At 42.2% G+C, this 26,833-nt stretch overlaps 1 protein-coding gene across 1 annotated transcript in view; it reads left to right on the plus strand.

The window, feature by feature from the left end:
• The first annotated feature begins 23,081 nt into the window (after window positions 1-23,081).
• Window positions 23,082-26,833, plus strand: part of LOC126100451 (cubilin) — a 771,806-nt gene continuing 768,054 nt past the window's right edge. The window contains exon 1 of the mRNA XM_049911056.1: window positions 23,082-23,214. Coding sequence (XP_049767013.1) covers window positions 23,179-23,214 — 36 coding nt within the window. The 5' untranslated portion in view covers window positions 23,082-23,178. The remainder of the gene's footprint in view (window positions 23,215-26,833) is intronic.

Raw genomic sequence — 26,833 nt, forward strand, 5'->3', positions numbered from 1 at the left:
CATTTTCATAAGCTACCACACGAATTCAAAAATCTTAACAATAATCCACGCACTTTCAAATCGAAACTGAAGAGTTTCCTCATGGGTCACTCCTTCTATTCTGTCAAGGAGTTCCTTGAAAAAGTAAGCTGATTCTTGTTGTATTGTTGATTGCGTTTAGTTAAACTTATGGACTGACTTTTTTCGGGTTCGTAAACATTTTATTTTTATCTGTTATTACTTTTATGTTGTAATTTCATGTACTGACGCTTTCCATGACCTTGGAGATTTGCTCCTCAATTTGGTCCTACAGAACTTGACGTGTAAATAAAAATCAGTCCCGATCTCTCCCATGCGATTGGAGCCCTGAAGAAAGACATACGTGGCCGTAGTTTGCTTCGGACGAAGAGATGCACACCTGGGTACAATTATGGTTCCGTAGGCAACCGCAAGCATTTATGCATGAAGGCAGTTACCGTCTCGCCTCGCAGAGGGATAAAGGTATTAACAGTTATGGCGATTACTTTTGAGGTAATAAACAACTGATTTACGTTTTTCCGAGTGTCCCGTTTTCATTTCATGGTTCATTGTAACACAAGTTCCCTTAAACACACAATGTACGAAACTCGTATGGAGTTGTGATGACTGGGGCTTACTGAGTCGCACACTAATTGTACTCTTAATATACTAGTAGACTACCAATAGTAAAAATAAATTTTTTATTTTTGCAGGAAATGCACAGGTTGATTTACCTCTCTGTGCACCCAAACTACGTAGATACATGCCGACTCAGCCGCAATCATAGGGCAACAAGACAAATCAACATTAGAAACAAACTAATACATTCATTTTTGTTTTTTATTTCAGTATTTGTTTCCATTTCATATTGTCTGTAATTAATTATTGTTTTTATATATACTAAATGTTAAGTTATACTGTGTAAATGAATATTTTTATTATTCCATTATTAGAGTTGAAAATTTTAAAAAAAACTCCCACTATGCAAGGAATTTTCAGTGTTATGAATGTATCATACGATCTGGTTTAGATACATAGGAGGATAGGGTTTCAAAAATAAATAAATAAATACTTTCTCCTGCGAAAGTTTACGCTGTTAATTTCGACACACACAATCTTCCACAAGGTACACTACACATATAACACTGGTTATTTTTACGTGGGCCCAGTGTCATTGTTGCATTTCTTTTCTGTTTAATATGACAAGACACTTGGCGTACATGGTCATGGAGCTAAAGAGCATATAAGCAAATTTAAAAATACAGGGTTCGGTGTCCCATTCGACGTAGCACCCTTTGGGCGTTTAATTTGATTTCGGGTCTGTGTGAAAAATGGAGTGCATTTTAAAATGCGGATCTCTACAGTCATGGATGTTTGAGATAATCACACTGTTTGGTCGAGATAAGGGTACGCAAACTTGGCGCTCAGGCGAACGTTTGAGGTTACAACTGCTTTAGTTACGTAAAACGTGTCAAGGAAGAAGAAATGCGTTGGTTAGACATGATGTAAGTCACAATACCTGCATCACCCGTGAGTTTCAGATGCCCCTTTTTAATGGCGTCTTGTATTTTACCCCTCATAAAAATTGCTGTATACATACAAGCAGAAATCAGATATTTGGTTTATATAATACAAAGAATTACTGTTTCCTGTTAAACTTTTTATTTATGTTATTTAATCTACCGAGACGATTTTGTCATTGAAACTTCTCAAATGTGACATTGGTTTAGTTCTGTAAAATTACAGCGCGGAAGAATTTTTGCATTAGGAAACATACCAAAACAAACCAGCAGCTTTCTCGCAAAGTGAACATCATATGTCACAGGTTTTATCATATTAAATACTTTTCCTAATGGATATAATTTCTCTTTGCTTGTCGTCTGAAGACAAATTGATTAATTATGTAATCTGATCCATTGTACAAAGTTCGTCTTGTGTTAGAAACCATCCTACATCTTAGCATTCACTCTTCGATACAAATCTGTGTCCGTATATAAAAATTATTATAAAACTACTGCCCTGAAGAATGTATCGACCCGAGCCTGAATGAAAAGGGTAAGGTTCAAAGAATGATCTTCCTCATTTTCCTTTCCTGTAGCTGAGAGAACAATGACCATAGTGACAGTCGGTAATGACAGTCTAGAGTTAAGTGAATTTACTGGGCACACTGAATAAATATAACTGAGGACTGAGACTATCCACCATTAGTAAGATAATATGTACAAGTATTTTTCGTTTCAGGCCTCGGATACAGACAGTGAACGGACACCTGAAGCTTGTGTCGGGACTGCACGGTGACATTGTCCTGCAGACTGCCGGGAGGGGCTCCGTCATCGTCAACGGCCAGAACATGATGCGGGTGCTGCAGCTGGTGAGTCGAGAACCTTTAAATGAAGATTCTTGGGCGTAAGACTGCTTAGATAAGGATGATGATAACAATAATGATTCTAATTTGTTTCGTATCGGCCATCCGCGGATCATGCTATTTCAGCTGGACTTTTCCTTTTCCTTGCGCCAATAACTTCGGCCTAGAGTTCTCGCATTCGTTTCTTGTGCTGCTCCTTCCTCACTTCAGTCTATATTTTGCCAGTTTTATTACTGTCTTTTCTTGAAAAAGAAGCTATTCTTCGAGTTAATTCTTGAGCGGAATATGTTTATCGATATCCTCCAGTGGTATCCCCACTTCTTGCATATGTTTTAGTACCTCGGTGAACCATGCCGCCTTGGTTCTCTTATTTAGAATGTAACGAAAATTCCCACTGCTCACCCTTGTAGAACACGTTCGTTCTACGTGGCCCTCTACGAATGGGGTTTATAATCCTTTACGCTTGTGTATGAGGTTCTTTCTTGCGATGTCTCCTGAATTCACAATTTTCTTTGATCGGGCCTACGATGTTCCTCAAGATCTGCCCCTCTTGTTTCTGATTTCTCGATTAGACCTTTTATATTTATGGACAGGCATTCTGCTGTCGTATTACTCTGCAGTAACGCCGTACCTTGGCATTATAGTAATAATAATAATGATAAAAATAACTGTGTTTTAGGAAATAGCTAACAATTTGGAATTCGGAATGAGTTGTTCCAGGAAGAAAAGGAAATGAAACAAATAGTAGTAAATGTTTTATATTTTACCTATCACAATGCATAGATATCTACATCTACATTCATACTCCACAAATCACCGTACAGTGCATGGCGGAGGGTGTCTTATACCACTACTAGTCGTCTCCTTTCCTGTTCCACTCGCTGACAGAGCGAGAGGTAAAAGACTGTCTATATGACTCCGTATGAGCCCTAGTTTCTCGTATCTTATTTTCGTGGAAATATATACTAGCGCCAGTAGGATCGTTCTACGATTAGCTTCAAATTCCGGTTCTCTAAATTCTCTCAATAGTATTCCTCGAAAAGACCGTCACCTTCCCTCCAGGGATGCCCAGTTGAGTTATCTAAGCATCTCCGTAACATTTACGTGTTGTTCTAACTTAACGATAACAAATCTAGCAGCCCGCCTCCGAACTGCTTCGATGTCTTCCTTTAATCCGACCATGTGCTGATCCCAAACACTCGAGCAGCACCCAAGAATGGGATCTCCTTTGCAGATGAACCACACTTCCCTAAAATTCTCCCAATAAACCGAAGTTCACCATTCGCCTTTCCTACCACACTCCTCATATGCTCGTTCCATTTCGTATAGCTTTGCAATGTTACGCTCATATATTTAAAAGACGTGACTGTCTCAAACAGGGCACTACTTAATACTGTATTCGAACACTGCGGGTTTGTTTTTCCTACTCAACCGCATTAATTTACAAGTGTTCTACCGTATGAGCTACCCAAGCACGACTCGCGACCCGTCCTCACAGGTTTACTTTCGAAATTACCTCTTCTTGTACCTTCCAAACTTCTTAGAAGTTTTCCTGCAAAACATGCAGGGCTAGCACTCCTCTAAAGAATGAATGTAGCGGTCGTAGCGGCTATCAAGATAAATATTTGTCTAGTACATTGACTAGAGTAAGGTTTGGACAATTTTTTCAAAGTCGCAGTTCCTCTCCCCCACCCTTCTCACCACCATCCCTTCTCAGATGCACAAAGTTCAAACCGAAAAAAATGCCAGACATTCCGTGATCACTAACGCTGGGACGGCTACGTTGTTCACAGGAAATAGACTTCTCTGGAAAAGGCTTCTGGTTCACATTCCGTATTACATGACTTGTACAAACACAGATGAGCCAAAACGAAGTGGCCACCTCCTTAAGGGCGTGTTGGTCCACCTCTGAAATGCAATACAGCCGCGACTCTGCATGATTAGGTTCGAGCTGTCCTTGGTTGGTTTCTGGAGGTACGTGGCACGAAATGTGTACGCTCAGGTCAAGCAATTCCCATAAATTACGGACTGTTGGTTGGTGGGCGTGGAGATGACGCCCATTAGCTTTCCGGATGTGTTCGATCGGGTTCGGGTCAGGCGAATTTTGTAGCCGAGACGTCAGCGTGAGTTCGTTGTCATACTCCTGGACCCACGGTGACGCGGTAAGTTATTCTGCTTCAAGATACCATCACCTTCGCGGAAGACATTAAACATGAAGCGATGCAAGTTGTCCCCATTGATGTTCAATTAGTCTGTAGCCGTGACGATGCATTATATTATCGCCACAGGTCCCATGGAAGCTTTGGTGAATGTCCCCCATAGCATAACACTGCCCCCACCCACCTGCACCCGTGGTGCGATGCATATTTCGAGTGTTGTTCGGCTGGATGACGGCTTATTCGGTCACGACTGTCGGACTACGGTATCAAGAAACGTGATTCATTCGACTAGGCGGCTCGTATCCATTATTGTACGGTCCGTCTTTATGATCCTGCGCCCAATGCAATCGTAATTGACAATGTCGTCGGATCAACATGGAAACACGTAAGGATCGTCTGCTGCGGAGACCCAAGTCCCAAAACGTGTACTGAACATCTGTGTCCGCTCTAGCACTGTACTGTTCTCAGATCTGCAGATTGTCGCCTACCCTGCTTTACAGAGCGGGCATATCTCTGACCTACACGTTCTGTGATGAGGCGCTGGCGTCAAACACCTTTAACACCTTTATGTCCACTCGTGTCCGCCCCCGGTAGCTGAATGGTAAGCGTGGCGGATTGTCAGTCCTCTGGGCCGGGTTTGATTCCCGGCTGGGTCGGGGAATTTTCTCCGCCCAGGGACTGGGTGTTGTGCTGTTCTCATCATCATCATATCATCGTCATCGACTGCAGGTCGCCGAAGTGGCGTCAAATTGAAAGACCGGCACCCCGCGAACTGTCTGTCCGATGGGGGGCCCTAGCCATACTATTAAATAAATAAATTAATTAAAATGTCCACTCATGGTTTCACCGTCCTTGAGCCACTTTCCATAGATGCTCATGACAGTGGAAAGCGAATAGCCGACCAGCTTCGTCGTTTCCGAGATGCTGACTCCCAGGCACTTGGCCACAAGAACCTGCCCTTTGTTGAAGTCTCTCATCTCAGTGGATTTCCCCATTTGCGGCCCGTACCGTAGCTAGAATGACTCCCCAATCGTTTCTGCTCCGTATATAGGCTGAGCATTGGTCGTAACACTTAGGCTGATCAGTGTGCACTGGTTAAGAAAACTTTAGTAGGACACACATAGTGCATAATCATTGATAAAAAATCATATTGATTGATCATGGTGACTGGCATAAGGTACTATTTATTTACATTAGTCGTAGAGAATAAGGAAAATAATAATACAAATACACTTTTTTGTTCTGAAATGAAACTGCTACATAATCTTCTGGTCGCATGATTGATTGAAGAAAGTAAAGCTTAAGCAATAGGTACGAATGATACAGAACCTCTCCGTGGGAATAAACACTCGATTATGTAGAGCAGTGGTTCCCAACCTGGGGTCATTGACCCAGTAGGGGTAAAATGAAATTTTCTGAGGAGTAAAAACTAAACGATTTGATTCTGCTTCAGTCACGAAACCAAATTATTTTCAAAAGATCATTACTATTATCACAATTTTGTAAGGCTCTAATATTGATTGTGTAAGTTATAAGTAATTAATTCTTCTCAATTAGTAGAATTAATGCGGTGGAGGTTACAGGTTCCTCACGTAGTCCAACCACTACACACATATGTTGTGCTTTGTCCCGTACATAGCAGATGATAACAGTGAGACGTATACGTTACAAATGCTAAATATCCCAGGAAAATGCCTTCTCCAAGTTCTATACAGTACGTGCAGTAGCCCAGAAATTGCTTCATTACTCACTTCTAAACAGATAGATGAATTAATTGACAGCACGACACAGCAGAAAAAATACTTAAGGGGTACTATAGTGCAGTGCACAGTATTATTATTATTTTTATTTCTTTACTTTCTCAGACGTTATGTCTGGTTAAAAATGGAAAGTGACGGAGACCTTGATCAAGCGTCACTTTCTTTTAACTGTACGGTATATGTTATATTGCATTTAGGAACTTTCGGGTAATTGAACATGTATCAATAATTACGGATTTCTGTAGTTGTATATATAAGTTTGGATGTAGCTGTATTGCATTGATGTACTGGTGGATATTGTGTGGTATGACTCCTGTAGTTGATAGTATAATTGGTATAATGTCAACTTTATCCTGAAGCCACATGTCCTTGACTTCCTCAGCCAGTTGGATGTATTTTTCAGTTTTTCTCCTGTTTTCTTTTGTATATTTGTTGTATTGGGTATGGATATTTCGATTAGTTGTGTTCATTTCTTCTTTTTATTGGTGAGTATGATGTCAGGTTTGTTATGTGGTGTTGTTTTATCTGTTATAATGGTTCTGTTCCAGTATAATTTGCATTCATCATTCTCCAGTACAGTTTGTGGTGCATACTTGTATGTGGGAACGTGTTGTTTTATAAGTTTATGTTGTAAGACAAGCTATTGATGTATTATTTTTGCTACATTGTCATGTCTTCTGGGGTATTCTGTATTTGCTAGTATTGTACACCCGCTTGTGATGTGATCTACTGTTTCGATTTGTTGTTTGCAAAGTCTGCATTTATCTGTTGTAGTATTGGGATCTTTAATAATATGCTTGATGTAATATCTGGTTTTTATTGTTTGATCCTGTATTGCAATCATGGATCCTTCCGTCTCACTGTATATATTGCCTTTTCTTAGCCATGCGTTGGATGCGTCTTGATCGATGTGTGGCTGTGTTAGATGATACGGGTGCTTGCCATGTAGTGTTTCCTTTTTCCAATTTACTTTCTTCGTATCTGTTGCTGTTATGTGATCTAAAGGGTTGTAGAAGTGGTTATGAAATTGCAGTGGTGTAGCCGATGTATTTATATGAGTGATTGCTTTGTGTATTTTGCTAGTTTCTGCTCGTTCCAGAAAGAACTTTCTTAAATTGTCTACCTGTCCTTAATGTAGGTTTTTTATGTCGATAAATCCCCTTCCTCCTTCCTTTCTGCTTAATGTGAATCTTTCAGTTGCTGAATGTATGTGATGTATTCTATATTTGTGGCATTGTGATCGTGTAAGTGTATCGAGTACTTCTAGGTCTGTGTTACTCCATTTCACTATTCCAAATGAGTAGGTCAATATTGGTATAGCATAAATATTTATAGCTTTTGTCTTGTTTCTTGCTGTCAATTCTGTTTTCAGTATTTTTGTTAGTCTTTGTCTATATTTTTCTTTTAGTTCTTCTTTAATATTTGTATTATCTATTCCTATTTTTTGTCTGTATCCTAGATATTTATAGGCATCTGTTTTTTCCGTCGCTTCTATGCAGTCGCTGTGGTTATCCAATATGTAATCTTCCTGTTTAGTGTATTTTTCCTTGACAATGCTATTTTTCTTACATTTGTCTGTTCCAAAAGCCATATTTATATCATTGCTGAATACTTCTGTTATCTTTAGTAATTGGTTGAGTTGTTGATTTGTTGCTGCCAGTAGTTTTAGATCATCCATGTATAGCAAATGTGTGATTTTGTGTGGGTATGTTCCAGTTATATTGTATCCATAATTTGTAGTATTTAGCATGTTGGATAGTGGGCTCAGAGCAAGGCAGAACCAGAAAGGACTTAATGAGTCTCCCTGGTATATTCCATGCTTAATCTGTATTGGCTGTGATGTGATATTATTTGAATTTGTTTGTATATTAAGTGTGGTTTTCCAATTTTTCATTACTATGTTTAGGAACTGTATCAATTTAGGATCTACTTTGTATATTTCCAATATTTGTAGTAACCATGAGTGCGGTACACTATCAAAAGCTTTTTGGTAATCAATGTATGCGTAGTGTAGCGACCTTTGTTTAGTTTTAGCTTGATATGTCACCTCTGCATCTATTATCAGTTACTCTTTACATCTTCGTGCTCCTTTGCAACAGCCTTTTTGTTCTTCATTTATAATTTTGTTCCGTGTTGTATGTGTCATTAATTTCTGTGTAATGACTGAAGTTAATATTTTGTATATTGTTGGTAGGCATGTTATGGAGCGATATTTAGCTCGGTTTGCTGTGTCTGCTTGATCTTTAGGTTTCAGATAAGTTATTCCATGTGTAAGTGTATCAGGGAATGTGTATGGGTCTACAATGTAACTGTTAAATAATTTAGTTAGATGTGAATGTGTTGAGGTGAACTTCTTTAGCCAGAAATTTGCTATTTTATCTTTTCCAGGGGCTTTCCAATAGTGAGTAGAATTAATTGCTTGGGTGACTTCATGTTGCAAAATTATCACTTCAGGCATTTGTGGTATCATCTTGTATGTGTCTGTTTCTGCTTGTATCCACCGTGCATGGCTGTTATGTTGTACCGGGTTTGACCATATGTTGCCCCAGAAGTGTTCCATGTCTGTTATGTTTGATGGATTGTCTATTTTAATGTGTGTGTTATCTATTGTCTGGTAAAATTTCTTTTGGTTTGTGTTGAATGTTTAGTTTTGTTTCCTTCTATTTTCACTTTTTTTGTATCTTCTAAGTCGTTTGGCCAATGTTTGTAATTTCTGCTTCTTTTCATCTAATTGCTCTATCACATCTTGTTGTGAGATTTTACCTAACATTTTTCGTTTTTTTTCTGACATTTCATTTCTTATAAATTGTGTTAGCTGTCCGACGTCTTTTCTCAGTTTTTCTATTCTGATCTGTAGCCTGTGTTGCCATGCTGGTTTTGTGGGTTTCTTCAGTGTGTTGGTTGGTTCTGATCTCTGCCTAGTGTGTATATTTAGTGTAGTGAGCGCTCCTATATAAACCAGTAGTTGTAGCTCTTCCATAGTTGTGTTTTCATTTATTTTGTTATGTATGATTGTGTTGATAGTTTTTGTTGTTGTTTCGACTATGCGGTCTATGCAAGAATGGTCTAATGTCTGTATTTGTGTCTTTGTATTATATATATATGTCAGCTGAAATTTTTCTTCTATATCTAACATGTGAGTCACTTCGTGTTCTATTTGTGTTTGTTCTGGTGGCTGTCTTAAGATTTCGTTTTCCTCTGATTGTTTAATTGATGCGTGTTGTCCTTTGCTTGTTTGCTCTGGGATGTTTGAGTCCATTACTGTATTTTCTTCTTCTTCTGATTGCACATTATTTTGTTCTAGTATTTGTTGTACTTGTTGTTTGATGTTTTCTAATCCCGTTATTTTTGATTATTACACGGATCTGATCAGCTAGTCGTTGTTATGTTAAAAATTTTAATTCTGGGTATCTGGTAATAAATGTTGTGTATACTTGTGACCTGTATCCAGTTGTGTTGGTTCCTAGGTTTGTTGCTTGGTAATAACAGAACATGGGGTGTCGATTAACTTCATCTGACCATCTCATCCTCTGTCTTTGTTTTCCTTCTAGGGTGGTTGCAGGAAGCATATCCTGAAAAACACCTCTCTTTGGATTTAAATCATTTTCCAGTTGGCTAGCAGTGTCGTTACCATTGTGGGCGGGCTTAGGGTTCAAGCATCGTCCCCGACCATGACGGCGCTTGTCCGAGGCTTCTTTAGTTCTGTCCTGAACCAACTAATCACACTAAAAGGGGGGTTAGCCCTATTAGTGGTTTGTTCTTTTCGTCGCCATTTACGACTGGCAGAACATACCGGAGACCTATTCTTTGCCCGGGCCTCCATTATTATTATTATTATTATTATTACTATTATTATTATTATTACTGTTAGCATCTGTGGTCAGACACAAAGCATTAACAGCTCGAAGTCTTCCAAGTTCTGCCAGTTCAGAAGTAAGGAGTGCAGCAACAAAGTGATTTACGAACAGTAAGTATAGTTCACACATTTTAACGAGGTTGATTTTAAATGGGGTTGCAGTGTGCAGGTCAAGCAAGTTCCGCAATGGAGACGAGTAATGCAGGGGAAGTATGTTTTGTTACAAGTGTGTACCCTCATTGTGGATAGTTAGCTTTCTTATCTGAGAAGGCGTGTTGGGTAGCACCTGCCATGCACCACGAATTCCATTGTCAACCATTCTAACACACACACACACACACACACACACACACACACAGAAATGTTCCGAGAATAGTCTTCCATTCTACTGCTTAGTTAGTTGCTAAAGTTGGTCATTATGTGGAGGAGAAGGGGGAGGGGGGGGGGCAACACACACACACACACACAAATGTCCCGAGAATAGTCTTTCATTCTACTGCTTAGTTAGTTGCTAAAGTTGGTCATTATGTGGAGGAGAAGGAGGAGGGGGGGGGGGCAACAGACTGCTGGGGGGCAGGCGAGGGCGAGGGTAGTAGCACACTAGCTAATGTCTAAGAAAGGTTGGAAACCACTGATGTTGAGGTCATAATCTGTTAAAAGATCTATAATGATTCTGTAAATGTTGTATTCTCTGCTGTGAGGACAGTGATGATACAAGCGGGAAATCTGTGCTTCAGTTTGCTTAATCACTTGCGCAAAGTGACTTACTTGTCCAGATAACGTTCACACGAAGAGTAGAGGCGATTTAAATCATTTTCAGTCGTACGAACAAACTGGGGAGATACTAATGCCTGTTTATGGAGCTAAGTTAGTAAGTATTCATGATGTAAGCACGTCCTTATAACATTCGATATTGCAATTTACCGCGTATCCTACCGGTAAACCACGATCATTTGGAAAGAAATGCACACTGGCTGATGAAAAAGTGAATCACTCAGAAAGGGAGGAAGAAATGAAATGAAACGTGACAGATTGAGATGGTATGTGATGTTGTTTCAGAGATTACAAAATCCAGTCAAATTTACAAAGAACTTGTCACCCACTTTATGAGTACGACATTGCGTCACCTGTGGCCTGGATGCAAGTACTGATTCGGATGAGAAGTGTGTCGAAGTCTTTGTATCCTCTCTTGAGCATGCTGAGCCACCAATATTGGAGGTAGTCACTGGTATCCTGGACAATGACACTGAGATGGTTCAAATGGCTCTGAGCACTATGGGACTTAACAGCTATGGTCATCAGTCCCCTAGAACTTAGAACTACTTAAACCCAACTAACCTAAGGACAGCACACAACACCCAGCCATCACGAGGCAGAGAAAATCCCTGACCCCGCCGGGAATCGAACCCGGGACACTGAGATGGAGCTGTCCAAGCTGGCCCCACACAATTTCTATCAATAACAGCTCTTGGGTACTTTCTGGTCACGGGAGTACTTCAAATAACACATTCATACAGACACGTTCCATGCGTCGACGTGCGTTGTCCCATTGAAACGCTGTACCACAGCACTGGCGCGTGAGAGGTACCGCGTGACGAAGCATGTTGTCCGTGACACACTACCGTGCCGTCAGAGCCCTCTCTATCACTACAAGCCATGACCTGAAGTCATACCAGATGGTTCCCCACAACATGACGTCTGGTGAAACGCCGTTGTGCCTCTCCAAAACACTAGAAGAATGGGACCTCTCCCCAGTTCGCCACCAGCCTCTCCGAAGATGATCAAAAGGGGGTAGTGCACAATAGCGACTCATCACTGAACACACTGCCACCCCATTCATCAGCAGCATTCATTAGGAGTAACCCACTGAATTACAGACCCATATCACTGACCTCAATTTGCAGTAGGATTTTCGAGCATATACTGTACTCGAACATTATGAATCACCTTGAAGAAAATGACTTATTGATACAAAACCAACACGGCTTCAGAAAATATCGTTCTCGTGCAACACAGCTGGCTCTTTATTCCCATGAAGGAATGAGTGCTGTCGACAAGGGACCTCAGATCGATTCGATATTCCTGGATTTCCAGAGGTCTTTCGATACCGTTTCTCACAAGCGATTAATCAAATTGCGTTCATATGGAGTATCGTCTCAATTGTGTGGCTAGATTCGTGATTCCCTCTCAGAGAGGTCACAGTTCATAGTGATAGACGGTAAATCATCGAGTAGAACAGAAGTGATATCTCGCGTTCCGCATGGTAGTGTCATAGGCCCTCTGCTGTTCCTGATTTACGTAAATGATCTAGGTGATAATCTGAGCAGCCCCCTTAGATTGTTTGCAGATGACGCTGTAATTTACCGTCTAGAATAGTCATCAGACGATCAATTCCAATTACAAAATGATCTAGAGAGAAATTCTGTATGGTGCGAAAAGTGGCAGTTGGCACTAAAAGAAAAGCACGAGATCATCCACATGGGTACTAAAAGAAATCCAATAAATTTTGGTTATACGATAAATCGCACAAATCTAAGGGCTATCAATTCGAGTAAATACCTAGGAATTACAATTACGAGCAACTTAAATTGGAAAGACCTCACAGATAGTATTGTGGGGTAGGCGAAACAAAGACTGCGCTTTGTTGGCAGAACACTTAGAAGATGCGACAAACCCAGTAAAGAGGCAGCCTAGATTACACTTGTCCATCCTCTGCTGGAATATTGCTGCGCTGTGTGGGATCCTTACCAGGTAGATTGACGGAGGACATCGAAAAAATGCAAAGGGCAGTCCGTTTCGTGTTATCGCGCAATAGGGGTGAGAGTGTCACTGATAGGATACGCGAGTTGGGGTGGCAGTCACTGAAACAAAGGCGGTTTTCTTTGCGGCGAGATCTATTTACAAAATTTCTCTTCCAAACGCGAAAATATTTTGTTGACACCCACCTACGTAGGGAGAAATGAGCATCATAATAAAATAAGAGAAATCAGAGCTCTAACAGAAAGATTTAGGTGTTCCTTTTTCCCGCGCACCATTAGAGAGTGGAATGGTACAGAAATAATATGAAAATGGTTCGATAAACCCTCTGCCAGGCACTTAAGTGCGAATTGCAGAGTAACCATGTAGATAAAGATGTAGATGTAGTTCCTTCTTCGTGGCCACGGCACCACCCCCGACGCAGCCGTTTGTGTTGTGGTGTTAATAGCACCCTATGCATCTGTCGGTAATATCCTAGTCCGACTGCTGATAGTCTACGGCCAGTCATGTAGGTTGAAAGAAAATGTTCCAGGGGGTCCATTACTTGTTACCGGATGCCCGGTGCAGATGTGAAGGGATTACGATGTGCTTGGTGAAAAATACCGGTTACACATGTCGACCGAATCCATGCCGACGAGAATGGCTGCCATCACGTTCCCATGCAGTCCAAAATCAGGCCACTGTCCCATCTGAATGTTCCACAAATCTGAATATTGCACGAACCTACAAACTGGTCAAATGCAGACCCACAATGAGGCGTCTTTCGGACTCGATCAGTTGCTGTAGCGCTGTGTCACACGAGTACGTCGCATTTCCGTATCCTTCAAGTTGTCGCCTAACATCTGGCGCCGTTCATGCCCCTTATATACCATACTAGACCTGGTATCAACACTAAGCACAAACAGCAGTAATGCAGTCTGATGTGTCACAGAAAATTACAACTAAGTGTGTGCAGCACACCCGCCGCCGATGTGTACACGTCGAAGTCACATGGACTTCTGGTCAAGTCCACTGGGTGCTTCATTTCCTTTTGTTAGGCAGGGTATGTTATGCCGTTGTGTATTATTTTATGGCACTAATTCTGCAGATAATAGCTATAGAAAGATGCCAGATTTTCGATGGAAGTAGCTCAAAATTAACTCTGTTGTTATACCAGAAAATTGTTTATGTTGATTTAGTCCGTTGTTATGTCCAGTTGCAGTAAATTAGCCAACTTCTTACATTGTTTTTTGCTATAGCCGACCATCACCCCAAGGAAGTTTCGCAATAAAGAGTTTTTACCTTTTTGTAAGAATTATCCCGTATTTCTACACAGCCATGGTCTCGGTTTTCGATTATTTATCCTACAGATACTGTTGTGGTCAGTTTTAGCCAGAAGTTGCGGAAAGTTCCACAGTGGACTACTTATTTCTTTACTACATTCTGAAAACCTGTCCTCTTGTGTATCTAAATCATGTCATAAGATACACTCATAATACTGAAGAGTCTCTAAATAAAAATTTTTGTCAAATTAATTTATATAAATTAACAATGGATATAACAATAACGAGGAAAACTTCCACGTGTCAATAGTTAGCCGCATGAAAAAAATGGCCATGCCTAACTGTCATGACGTGTCACACAACATGCCCAATGAATAATAATAGTAGAAGTAGTAGCAGTTCTATTTATTCGAGGATAGTTTTTACAAGGGTACTCGACGTGTCATAGTATTATAGTTTAAGAACTAGGAAAACACGTAATTCGTATATTCAGGCATTAGACACTAACAGGTCTAGTTTGACAGTGTGGGACAGATAGTCGACTTTGGCGTTATATTAGGAAATATCTCAGTATTTTCCTCAAGTAATTTACGGAAACCACGAAACAGGATGACTGGATCAAGACTGGAGCCTCCACCCCCTAGAGTACAAGGCCAGTCTGTTACAACAGCGAAACATCATTCGGTTTATCCCTAATGTACAATACTATTTCCCATGGAATTGTCTAATGCAGTGTCCGGTCGTGGCATTGTACACGCAAAAAGAATCCATTTCCCATGTAGCCTTGAACTACAGAGTTTATTTCTCTGAGGAAGCAACAAGAAAACATGAACAACAGGAATTTCATGTCTACAAAGTCCTATAAGAACTGTCACTCTATGAATACAGTTCTATGAACGTGCAACAGCAAGGATGCATACTGTCACCATCGATTACTCTCCAAGGCCGGAATCGGTTATGGTCACGATCGGTGGTGCACTGGCGTTGTCTTCGTCCGGCAGTGCTTTATCAGTGACTCGCAGTTTACTTGGCAGTGGACTCGCCGGCGCACTCTATTGGAGAGCTGCAGCCGGCAGTCCTATATAGGTCGTCCGGCGTAGGGATGCCAGGAATTGGCCGGTGTCACGTGCCTTCGCGGATGCGAAATAGTGTCGAATGTGCCCATTGATCGCCAACGGCCTTGCCGCAGTTTGAACACCGATTCCCGTCAGATCACCGTAGTTATGCGCTGTCGGGTTGGGCCAGCACTTGGATGGTTAACCATATGGCATGCCAAGCGCTGTTGGCAAGCGATGTGCACTCAGCCCTTGTGAGGCAAACTGAGCAGTTACTTGATTGAGAAATAGCGGCTCCGGTGTCGTACGGCCGGGAGAGCGGTGCACTGACCATATCAGCATCCAGTGATGCCTGTGGGCTGGGGATGACACGGCGGCCGGTCGGTACCTTTGCGCCTTCCGAGGCCTGGTCGGACGGAGTTTCGTTTTATAGTGTCCACTGAACGTTCTGCCCTCCAGACTGCAGCGGATGGCTCAGCGAGGTCGAACAGTGTCAGGTGCAGGCGCCTGGCATGATGGCATACCGCAGGGCGTTGCCATGTGGCGGGTGTATCGGAACATCAGGTACCAGAGGTACACTCGACAGCAAAAAAAGTGGGTCACGCCTGAATTCCAACGTGTAGACTGCACCTGAATGTATGCAACCAACATAGCATATCAGTGTTGCTCATCGTCGCAACCCTCCACAGTACAGTCGTTGTAAGACACACGATGGGTACTGCTAGAGACTACTAGAGAACACCAGTCTTTATGACAGTCCATGCAGATGTAAAGTAACACCACGATAGTACAGAAGAGATCAGGCAGTCCTTAACATTTGTAAACTAAACTTAATTACAATAAGTGACATTTCAAACGTTATGGGACAACTAATTTTGTCACATAAATCGTCCAGTAATCCTTAGGCACAATTAAATATTTGAGACAGTATATGGATTTATAAAGTTGTATGGCAATTGAAAACAAGTTCTTTGCTGTCTAAAAGGTTTACCCAACACATGCTGAACGTCGTTCAACGTTCAAAGAGGAGTGTTTCCGCATCAACTTTATGTAATACTAGCCGGCCGAGGTGGCGGTGCGGTTCTAGGCGCTTCAGTCCGGAACCGCGGGACTGCTATGGTCGCAGGTTCGAATCCTGCCTCGGGCATGGATGTGTGTGATGTCCTTAGGTTAGTTAGGTTTAAGTAGTTCTAAGTTCTAGGGGACTGATGACCTAAGATGTTAAGTCCCATAGTGCTCAGAGCCATTTGAACCATTTTTATGTAATACTAAGGAATTAAAAGAAAACGTGATTAATGGCGGCAAGCACTCTTAGGAAATCCCAACATTAACAGCGAATCACAAGTAATATCATTGTTCACATTACTCATCAACAGTTACTTGTACACAAAGTCGTACTTTAAATGACATGATCAACGTCTTCGTTCTGGATCCGGATGCAAACCCAGAATGTAAAGCCATTGTTAACCAAGCAAAGCATTTTGCCTTATCGAGACTCGATCACTAGGCAGAAAGAGACGTCAAAAATTGACGTTTGAACCAGTATCAGTTATCAATTCTCAACTTGAACATAATTGACGATAATGTTTGTACGAAATCAGGAACCCTGACATGACAATTATCTTCTTGGTAATTAACCTCGAAAGACGTTGTATATTGTTTCATTGTCAAGTAACAAAGGATGCACATGTTTAAAATTGAAATGCCATCATGCAATGCTGGTGACAAGGATGCAAACCCAGCACCTAATCGGATTGTTGAATAAGCGCGTAAAATCAGGATGTAGATACCACAGTTTGTCACCAGTAGTGAGGTTGGAACCTTAAATGACGACTGAAGTTGTATTGCCTGACTGGGATTCGAACCCGGCGCCTAAGGCACCGTCGTTGTCTAACCAGGAGCAGACTAAATGTCCAATGTTGGTCCACCATTAGCGAGATGTGCGCACATTTAACTAGAAAACTAGAAATAAGGCGACGAAAACGTCAATGCTGACAGAGCCGAACGCCGCACACATGGCTATGACGACACGTTAATAATCAAATTCTTATTCAGTAGTAGCTAGGAGTAGCATGTTAAGTTGCAAACCTTAAGGCCTTTCTCATCCCCAGTAACGTGTTGCCTAATATCTGCGATATCATGGTGTTAATTTACAAGTGGATTGAGTACCGTAAAGAGCAATGTTCTCTAATAGTCGTGTATCATTGAGATGTAAATGAACTGCCTCAGCAGAAAGTAATTTCCGTCGTGCAGCACGTATTGTTTCAGAGACACTGAGTACATGTTATAAGTGCACAAAACGTGTATTATATACTACGTATATAGTAATATTTGGAGAAGCTGCCGCCAAACCTGTTTACTTTTACATTCCGCTTAGTTGTCGTGGTTGAATACTCGTTTTCTTAAGTCTACATCTAATGCAGAGCGCTTACAAGAAAGAATAGTTTACTGCGTCATGCTATTGCTAGCTAGATGAAATATTTTGTGGTAGCTATGTTTAAAATGAATGTATTTTTGAACGTATTGTTCGTCAAATATTTGAATGAATCGTCAACTGTAGGTGTGCCTGCACATGTTATAGCACAATAGCTGTAGCTACGTTAGTTTATTATACAGACTTGGGTGGGTTAGGTTTAACTTTTGATCCTTCAAGGGGTGATCGTGGCCTGGGGGCCCGGGTCTGTACTAGCCGCGGCTCGCGAGCTACGGACCACCCAGGCTGGCCGAGGCGAGACGGAAGTGAGCGAGCTGGCGGTGGCGTTGGTGGGCCAACAGCCCGGGACGAGTGAGCACGGCTGCACCGCATGCCTCTGCCTCTGCCGCTCCGTTTGACGTAAATATGTTTATTTCCTCTCGTAGCATCAGTATAAGAGCGGCAAGCAGAAATATACATCAGGCTTCTGCCGTTATGGCTCACTGGGAGAGGTCTATTCGAGATAGAGTCGTCGCTCTCATTGAAGAAGGAGGATGTTCCATCAGAGAAGCTGGCAGACGGTATGGCGTACCACATACCACTGCAACGAGATGATGGAGGATCTGCCTTGAAAGAGGTACCACCAACAGGGCTCCTGGCTCAGGCAGCAAGAGAGTGAGCTCACAGCAGGAAGACAGTGACCTAGTGTCTAGGAGCAGAGAAAATCCCTTTCTGAACGCGAAGCACTTGCGGCGGGAGACCAAATTCCCCGGCTCCAGTGACACGATTCGCCGATGGCCGAGGGTCGCAGGACTGCATGCACGACGATCTGCCATGAAACAAGAGCTCAGCGAAGACAACGTTTTATACCCGCTAGCATTTGCGGAGCTGCATCTGAGGGCGTAGTGGGACGTCATTTTCACTGCTGAGAAGATGTTTTCCACTAGTAACGACGGTCCACGAATCGTTTACAGGCCGCAAGGGACTCGCCATCGACGCGGATATACAACCACGACGAGAAGAAGTGGCCGGCTATCTGTTACCTGCTGGGGTTGGATTTCTGCGAGATGGGCTGGAATTCTTCACAGGATAGAAGGAAGTTTGAACAGCGTGCAGTATGCCCACATATTGGAAAATGTGATGCTTCCGTCAGTGCGAGTGCTGTAGGCAGAAGGGGACGTCACATTGCAAGAGGACCATTTTCCCATTCACAAGTCTGCATTTGTTCAGCAGCGGCTCTCCACGATTGGCGTCAACGTCATGGACTGGCCGCCACGGGCGGCTGATATGAACCCCATGGAAAACATGTGGGCTGAGGTCGCCAGAACATTAACAGAGAACTGGCCACGAGACCAACCAACTACTGCGGACGCTCTTTGGGACTGCGTGCTGGAAGCCTGGGAGGAAGTTGCTTCTTCAGGCTGTTACGTCCGACGGCTTATATATTCTATGCCATGACGCATGATAGAAGTACAAAATAATGATGGATTCTGGATAAAATATTAGAGTCCTTAAAATGTTTTGTTATGTCTTCTTTTTCGTCATTTTTCCTCATTGGGAGCTAGTGGAAGATCGCGTGGCAGCAGAAAATATACAATATGGGTTGGTTCTCCTTTGAGTTGCCTTTTTAATTGAAGTGGGTTTCTTTTTAACACACAGTTTGTTAAACATTCTATTTTGATTTCATTTATACCCTGTCTAGATACTTACAAACTAATCAGCGTAGATTGTCACAGTAGTTTTAGCTATTTCAAACACATCTCTCTCTTCCCCTCCATCCATGAATACACCCTCCGTCCTCCACACAATACGCAAACGATTTCATATTGTGTTTACCCGTTGTTAATATCTCCTCTGTTCTCTCTCACACACTCTCTCTCCGACACTGTCACCGCAAGTATCCTTTTATTTCATTCCCCCAAAACTTTATAAACAAATCTAGCGGTTTCCATTGACGCTACATTTTCTCTTTTAATTGCTGCTGTCTTTACTCTCTATCATTCCTCTCAACACCTATGAAACCGTATTCTTTGATCTCCCCTTCCCTATAACCCATTCTTCGTTCTGAAAACAGTCCTTCCTTATCTATCGGTCCTGAGATAAAACGAACTGTTGCACACATCTAAGTAAGCAATACTTTGCAAGCATTTCGCGCTTATGTTTTGCACTTCTGCACTTCTATCCATTCCCAGATCCCGCCCTCCTTCCTGTTAGCCGTCCCTTGACATCTGCATCTACATCTAAATGAATGCAATTCATAACTATGTGCTTAGCAGGGGGTTCTGTGGCCTGGTGGATTAATCTTGGCCGGCCGAAGTGGCCGTGCGGTTCAAGGCGGTGCAGTCTGGATCCGAGCGACCGCTACGGTCGCAGGTTCGAATCCTGCCTCGGGCATGGATGTTGTGATGTCCTTAGGTTAGTTAGGTTTAATTAGTTCTAAGTTCTAGGCGACGGATGACCTCAGAAGTTAAGTCGCATAGTGCCTAGAGCCATTTACATCTCACGTCAGGCATAGATTTTTAACACACACAAGTAACTCTCCTTCACCCCTAGTAACGCCAAGTGCAGAACGCCAGTAAGCTCCGTAGTTCAATATCCGCAGTAAAGATAACATTCCTTCGCTGCCGACTGGGGCAGAGCGGCATTCGTTTCAGCTGTGACATGTAGAATCCCCGGAAGGCAGAGACTCTGTCACCAGCAAGCCGTCGTAAACTAGAAAGCGTATTTCATTTAATGAACTAATGGCCATGTAAGTTCACAAGGCTCTTACCTTATTTGAAACTGAGGCGTTGAAAATTGTGGTGCTGGACTGGGATTCGAATTCGATTTCACTGTGTTCCCCAAGATTGCAAACTCTTCTCGGCCTCCTCGAAAGGCACCTATCTGGTTTAGAATCCTGATCAGCACAAAATATTCATTATTTCAATTCAAGCCCTAGCATGTGCACTCCGAACTACTAGTAAAAATAGTTGCATTTTCAACGTCTCTTCGTGCGTTGTCAGCTGTAACGTGTTCGTTTCAACTCACAGCCGCATGATGAGCTTTTTATCACAACATTACAAGATCAAACGTTTCCTTACATCTTTTCAAGTTCAAACATTCCTCTCCATCCTGCTGGCAAAAACGGATTTGTGTTTGACGTTGTGTTCGTTGTGATCACCAACGACGATATGTTGTGGATTCAACTTCTAGCCAGCAGAGTATTTTCCATCACATCATTGAAAGTACAAACATGCCACTCCTAGCTATTATTGGAAAATAATTTGATAGTTAAAGTGTCTTCATGACCACGTGTGCGGAGTTTGAATTCCATTCAGCACAGAACCTTTCGTCGCCTATGTCTAGCTAAACATGCGCACATCTCGCTACTGGTGAACCAACAATAGCTATTTATCGTCCGTTCCTGGCTAGAAAACGACGGCGCTAGATGCTGGGTTCGAATTCCAGTCAGGCAAAAACAATTCTATCGTCGTTTATAGTTCCAACATCCCGCTATTGTTGAAAACATTTGATAGTTAATTTCTGATTTTACGTACTTCGTTAACAATCCGATTAGGTGCTGGGTTCGCATCCCTGTCACAAGCTTTACATGGTGGCATTTCCATTTTAAACATGAGCATACCTTGTTCCTTGTGAATGACACCATATTAAACGTCGTTGGGGGTAGTTCCCAGGAAGGTAACTGTTATGACAGGATTCGGACTTCAGTACAAACATTTTCGTCATTTATTTTCTGGATCTGAATTAATAACTGATACTGGTGCAAACATCTATACTTCACGTCTCTTTATGCCTTGTGATCGGGTCTCAACAAGGCACAAACAAAGCTTAGCTTAGTTAGCAATGGCTATAGGTGTTGGGTTTGAATCCAGGTCCAGAACGACGACGTTCGTCATGTCATTTAAAGTTCAAATTTGTGTTACGAGAACGATGATGTTACTGGTGATTCGCTGTTAATGTTGAGATTTCCGTAGAGTGCTTGTTGCCGTTAATCGCGTTTTTTTACTGGTTCGTCCAATATCCTGTTCCCAGAGCCACTCGCCATTGAGCGACGTTCAGCACGTGGATGGAAAACCTCTTTGAGAGCAAAAAACTTTTTTCCAATTGCCGTACAGCTTTGTAATTCCATATATTGTCTCAAATATTTTATTTTGACTAAGCATTACTATGCGATATATGTAAAATAATCCGTTTTCTCAGAACTTTTGGAATGTCACTTGTTGTAATTAAGTTTGGGTTATGAGTATTACGGGGTGTCTCATCGCTAAGAACGTGTTTTCTAATATGTTTTGTATGACGATATTAGCTGATGATTAGACTGACTGCCATAAAGACCTTTGGTCTCTATTAGTCTCTTGCGGTACCCATTGCGTGTAGTCAAACGACCGTACCGCATGGGGTTTGTTGGTTGTATTCGGCACTGACCCACTTTTTTTGCTGTCAAGTGTACACGGCATTCCTCTTCTCTTTGGAGGGACACGGCAAGGCCGAGGCGTAGACGGCGGCCGCAGTGGAAGCGACAGCCAAGAACATAGCATTTAAAAACGTAACAAGCTAGTGCTACATCGCCACTCATATTCACTACCAAGCACTACACACACCATACACAGATTAATTCATAATGCAATAAGCACTACACAGAAAAAAATGGTTCAAATGGCTCTGAGCACTATGGGACTTAACTTCTGAGGTCATCAGTCCCTTAGAACATACTTAACTAGAACTACTTAAACCTAACTAACCTAAGGACATCACACACATCCATGCCTGAGGCAGGATTCGAGCCTGTGACCGTAACGGTCGCACGGTTCCAGACTGTGGCGCCTAGAACCGCTCGGCCACCCCGGCCGGCCACCACACACGCTGTCGGACCATAGAGACGACGTGCAGATTCCATTTTGTGGACTGCAAATTCCCATTCGCCTAAAAATTTGCGTATTGCGCCAGCATTCTTCTGTGACGAGTGACATGAGCTTAGAAACCCGATAAGCTATTAGTATTATACACATATTGTCAGGCTTTGGAGACGACGACTTCCGATAGTAGACCACACTGCGCTTTAAGACCCTAGAGATGAAAAAACTGTGATTCCCGGCGGGGTCAGGGATTTTCTCTGCCTCGTGATGACTGGGTGTTGTGTGATGTCCTTAGGTTAGTTAGGTTTAAGTAGTTCTAAGTTCTAGGGGACTGATGACCATAGATGTTAAGTTTCATAGTGCTCAGAGCCATTTAAAAAAAAAACTGTGCCCTACTTGATGGGAGTAAGTTCCAGAGTAAGCGATTTGTTGTTAACTAAACAAATATGTTTCAGGACGTTGAATGTGAAGTACTTCCTGGTTTTACCTAAATACTTCTAATGCCTAGGTCCCACCACCATCATAGAGACTGGTTTGGTGACATAATAGCATTCACTAAGGTTTACTCTCCACTTTTTGCTTTTCAGGCAGTGAACGGCAGCAGCAGCCGCAGGCCTGGTGCTCCGGACGGCTCATCCCTTCTGTCACAGCTGGATGACGCCATTAACGGCCCAAATGGACTTCTCAGACGCGTGGCCATGCTCGAGAGAGGGAACGCGACCGCTGCCAGCACGGTGAGTGCCTCTCTCCTGTAATAGTACCAGCGAGGCTATACTAGACGACACGTGCCCACAAATTGAGTGCTGTATGTTGTCTAGCCACAACAAAATTATGACCCACCCAATTGTCCAAATGTGTAATTTATTTAACTTAAAAACACTACACGTCTCGAGAAAGCATGATCCCATTATCAAGTTCTTCAAACAAGGAAAACTCCAATCACTACTTCGCATTATTTCAGATATTAACGTGCATGTAATGCATGTAATATTGAGTACGTTAAAGGAATAATGCCATTAAGCACTTTAAAAATATGCGAGCTACAGAAATATATTGTCAGACATATAAGACCCTCCATTATAAACGCCATGAAATAACGATCGCAAATCCTGGTGACGCTTTACACTTTCACAGAGCTCTGTCCACTGACCAACGCAAGTCATTTGTCACGCACCAACCAACGATTGTTACACCTTGTTACGTATATATTATTACCAACCAATGATGCAGCTGTCGACTTAAAGGCATTTGAACCTCAGAATGTCTTTATCGTAGCAAAATGTTGAAGTTCTCTTACAACTATGTTACAAAGATTGCATATACTGAGATTCGACAGAATATTACTATTCACTCTAAGAAAAAAAGACTCATTATCTGAATAAAATCGGTCGATATGATACACATATACTGACAAACAAGTGATTACAGTTTCAGAAAAAATGGAATAATGTATTCAGGAGAAAGAGCTTCACAAACTGGGCAGGTCACTAACGCGTTGCTGCAGCTCTGCCCCTTACGCAAGCGCCGGCCAGTGTGGCCGTGCGGTTAAAGGCGCTTCAGTCTGGAACCGCGTGACCGCTACGGTCGCAGGTTCGAATCCTGCCTCGGGCATGGATGTGTGTGATGTCCTTAGGTTAGTTAGGTTTAATTAGTTCTAAGTTCTAGGCGACTGATGACCTCAGAAGTTAAGTCGCATAGTGCTCAGAGCCATTTGAACCAACCCTTACGCAAGCAGTTATTCAGCTTGGCATTCATTAACAGAGTTGTTGGACGCCGTCCTGATGGGTAGCGTGCTAAATTCTGTCCACTTATATTGGTGGGCTCTGCCCATAATGTTTCAAAAGTTGTCAATTGGAGAGATTTCCGGCGACGTTGCCGGCCAAGATATGGTTTGGCAAGCACGAAGACAGGCAGTAGGAACTCTCGCCGTGGGTGGGTGGACGTTATCTTGCTGAAATGTAAGCCCTGGATGGCGTGACATGAAGGGCAACAAAATTGAGCGCAGAATATCGTCGACTTATCGCTGTACTGTGAGGGTGCCGCAGATGGCAACCACATGGTTTCTGCTATGAAAAGACATGGCACCCCAGACCATCACTCCTGGCTGTCGGGCCGTATGGGGAGCGATAGAAGTTGGTATCCCACCGCCATCCGGGGCGTCTCCAGACACGTTTTCACCCTGGAATATCACTGACTGAAGTCTAATTGTCTTCAGTGCTGAGCCCCGATTCGAAATGAGCCCCGATGACGAGCGATATCTCGCAGGACATCCAACAATATCAAGTAAGGCCAAGCCGAATAAATGCTTGCATAAGAGTCACAGGTGGACCAACGCATAATTCACTAACTCTGTCGGTGAAGCTCTTTCTCTTGATCAAATCATTCCATTTTTCTGCAATTGTAATCATTTGTTTGTCTGGACATGTACATCACATCAACCAATTTCCGTTCCATTCGAATAAATGCTCCGGGATGTGGTTTTTTTTTCCGCCTCCGAGGATAATATACCGGATGGCTCCTCTTTGAAGTGCTTCAAATCGCGCTTCTCAAACACATCTGTTCTGAAGACAATTGAGCAGTAGCTCTGCTGATGCCATCAAATTTGCCTTACATACAAGATATAAGTCATTTCGATGTTTGTGCACTCTTTGGTACATGTAACGCTTTCAACAGTGTCATTGCACTGGTAAACGACACAGGTAACAAATTATGAAAACGAATTACACTTGTAAGTTTATTTTTTCAAAATTTCCTATAACTAGCATCTATCTTTTCTATAATCATGCATGCTTCTAGGGCTTTTCAATTCTCTGTGAGCCGTACTTGCTTTGGCATATTGCATATTCTGTCACTCTCATTTTTAGGCGCCTGCCTTACATTTTCCTTGATTGATTTGTTGCATTTTTATAGTTACTCCATTCAGCAATTAAGTTTAATGTGTTATGCATTATTCACTGTTCTTTTATTATTATTTGGCCATCGCCATACAGGAACCCATCACATTTACATAGCACCATTTTTAACGCTTATTCTACCACGCACTTCGTTAATTGCCATTTACAAAAAACTAAAGTATTCTATGAATAACTGATTGCTACATGACATCCCCAGAAACTACTCATAAAGTGGTTACACCATAACAAAAAGCATAACATCATACAAAACATCCACATTATCGTCTACACGGCATATCTATATAGTTAGGAGACGCTTATTTAAGTGGTTGGACACAACATTCAATAACAGTTTATTCTCCTGCGTTCACAGCAACGCTGAAGATGACATTGAAAGGGGAGCGTTTGCGTTAACCAATGAGCTGATAAATGATTTTTCTCGTGTCTTGATCTGGTACACGGGAATAGTGGATGATTCAAGTCTTCTTCTTCATTACATAAATCACATAAAGGAGGTTCCTTCGATCCTGCTTTGAATAAATGGGTTGGAAATTTTCTCCTTTCGAAATCTTGGTCGAATCTCGTTGCGTCTGCCAGTCGTTTCTCGCTGTTTCATTGATTGAGCTCGCTATTTTGCCTAAATTCATTGCTTGCTTCACTAAGCTGTCTACCATTTCAATATGAAAGATGTCGCTGTGCCCTGGAATCCACGAGAAACTTTTTAGTGTTCTTGCTTGGTTATTTGTCGCCACTTCTTTAATAATGCCTATAAATAGGCGAGACACTTTTGTTCCATTTTGACTTTTTGAGGCTCTTTAGCACGCTTGTGGCGCGCGGGATTAGCCGAGCGGTCTTGGCGCTGCAGTCATTGATTGTGTGGCTAGTCCCGGCGGAGGTTCGCGTCCTCCCTTGGGCATGGGTGTGTGTGTTTGTCCTTAGAATAATTTAGGTTAAGTAGTGTGTAAGCTTAGGGACTCATGACCTTAGCAGTTAAGTCCCATAAGATTTCACACACATTTGAACATTTTTTTTTTTTTTTAGCACGCTTGTGGCCTCGGTTAACATCACCGTACTGCTTTTTGTGCAAGATCTGCCGTATTTTACTGCTCTCCTAATTGCGATGGCTTCCTCCTAGTAGACTGTTGCCTCCTTAGGTCCAGAATAAAGGGTTTTATAATTTTCTGCAGGGTTCTATGGGGCGCTGATGGTCTTCGATTCATCCTTATACATCTTCGTCAAATTCAGGAAGATGGTATTAAGTTAAACGTGAACTTTGGCCTACGGGTTTGGAGAATCTTTATATTGTCCGGTCTGTCAGATTCGCTTCAGAGTGAATTTATTCGCAAGTTTTTATGTTCTGATACTCGGCGGTTCCCCTGCCTCAACGAGGAGAGCATACGTAGTTGTGCATAGCTTGACTTCAGTGCACATTCGAATACAGTGATAACGACTTCTGTTC

This window comes from Schistocerca cancellata, chromosome 9 (assembly GCF_023864275.1).
Source record: "Schistocerca cancellata isolate TAMUIC-IGC-003103 chromosome 9, iqSchCanc2.1, whole genome shotgun sequence".
Taxonomy (NCBI): Eukaryota; Metazoa; Arthropoda; class Insecta; order Orthoptera; family Acrididae; genus Schistocerca; species Schistocerca cancellata.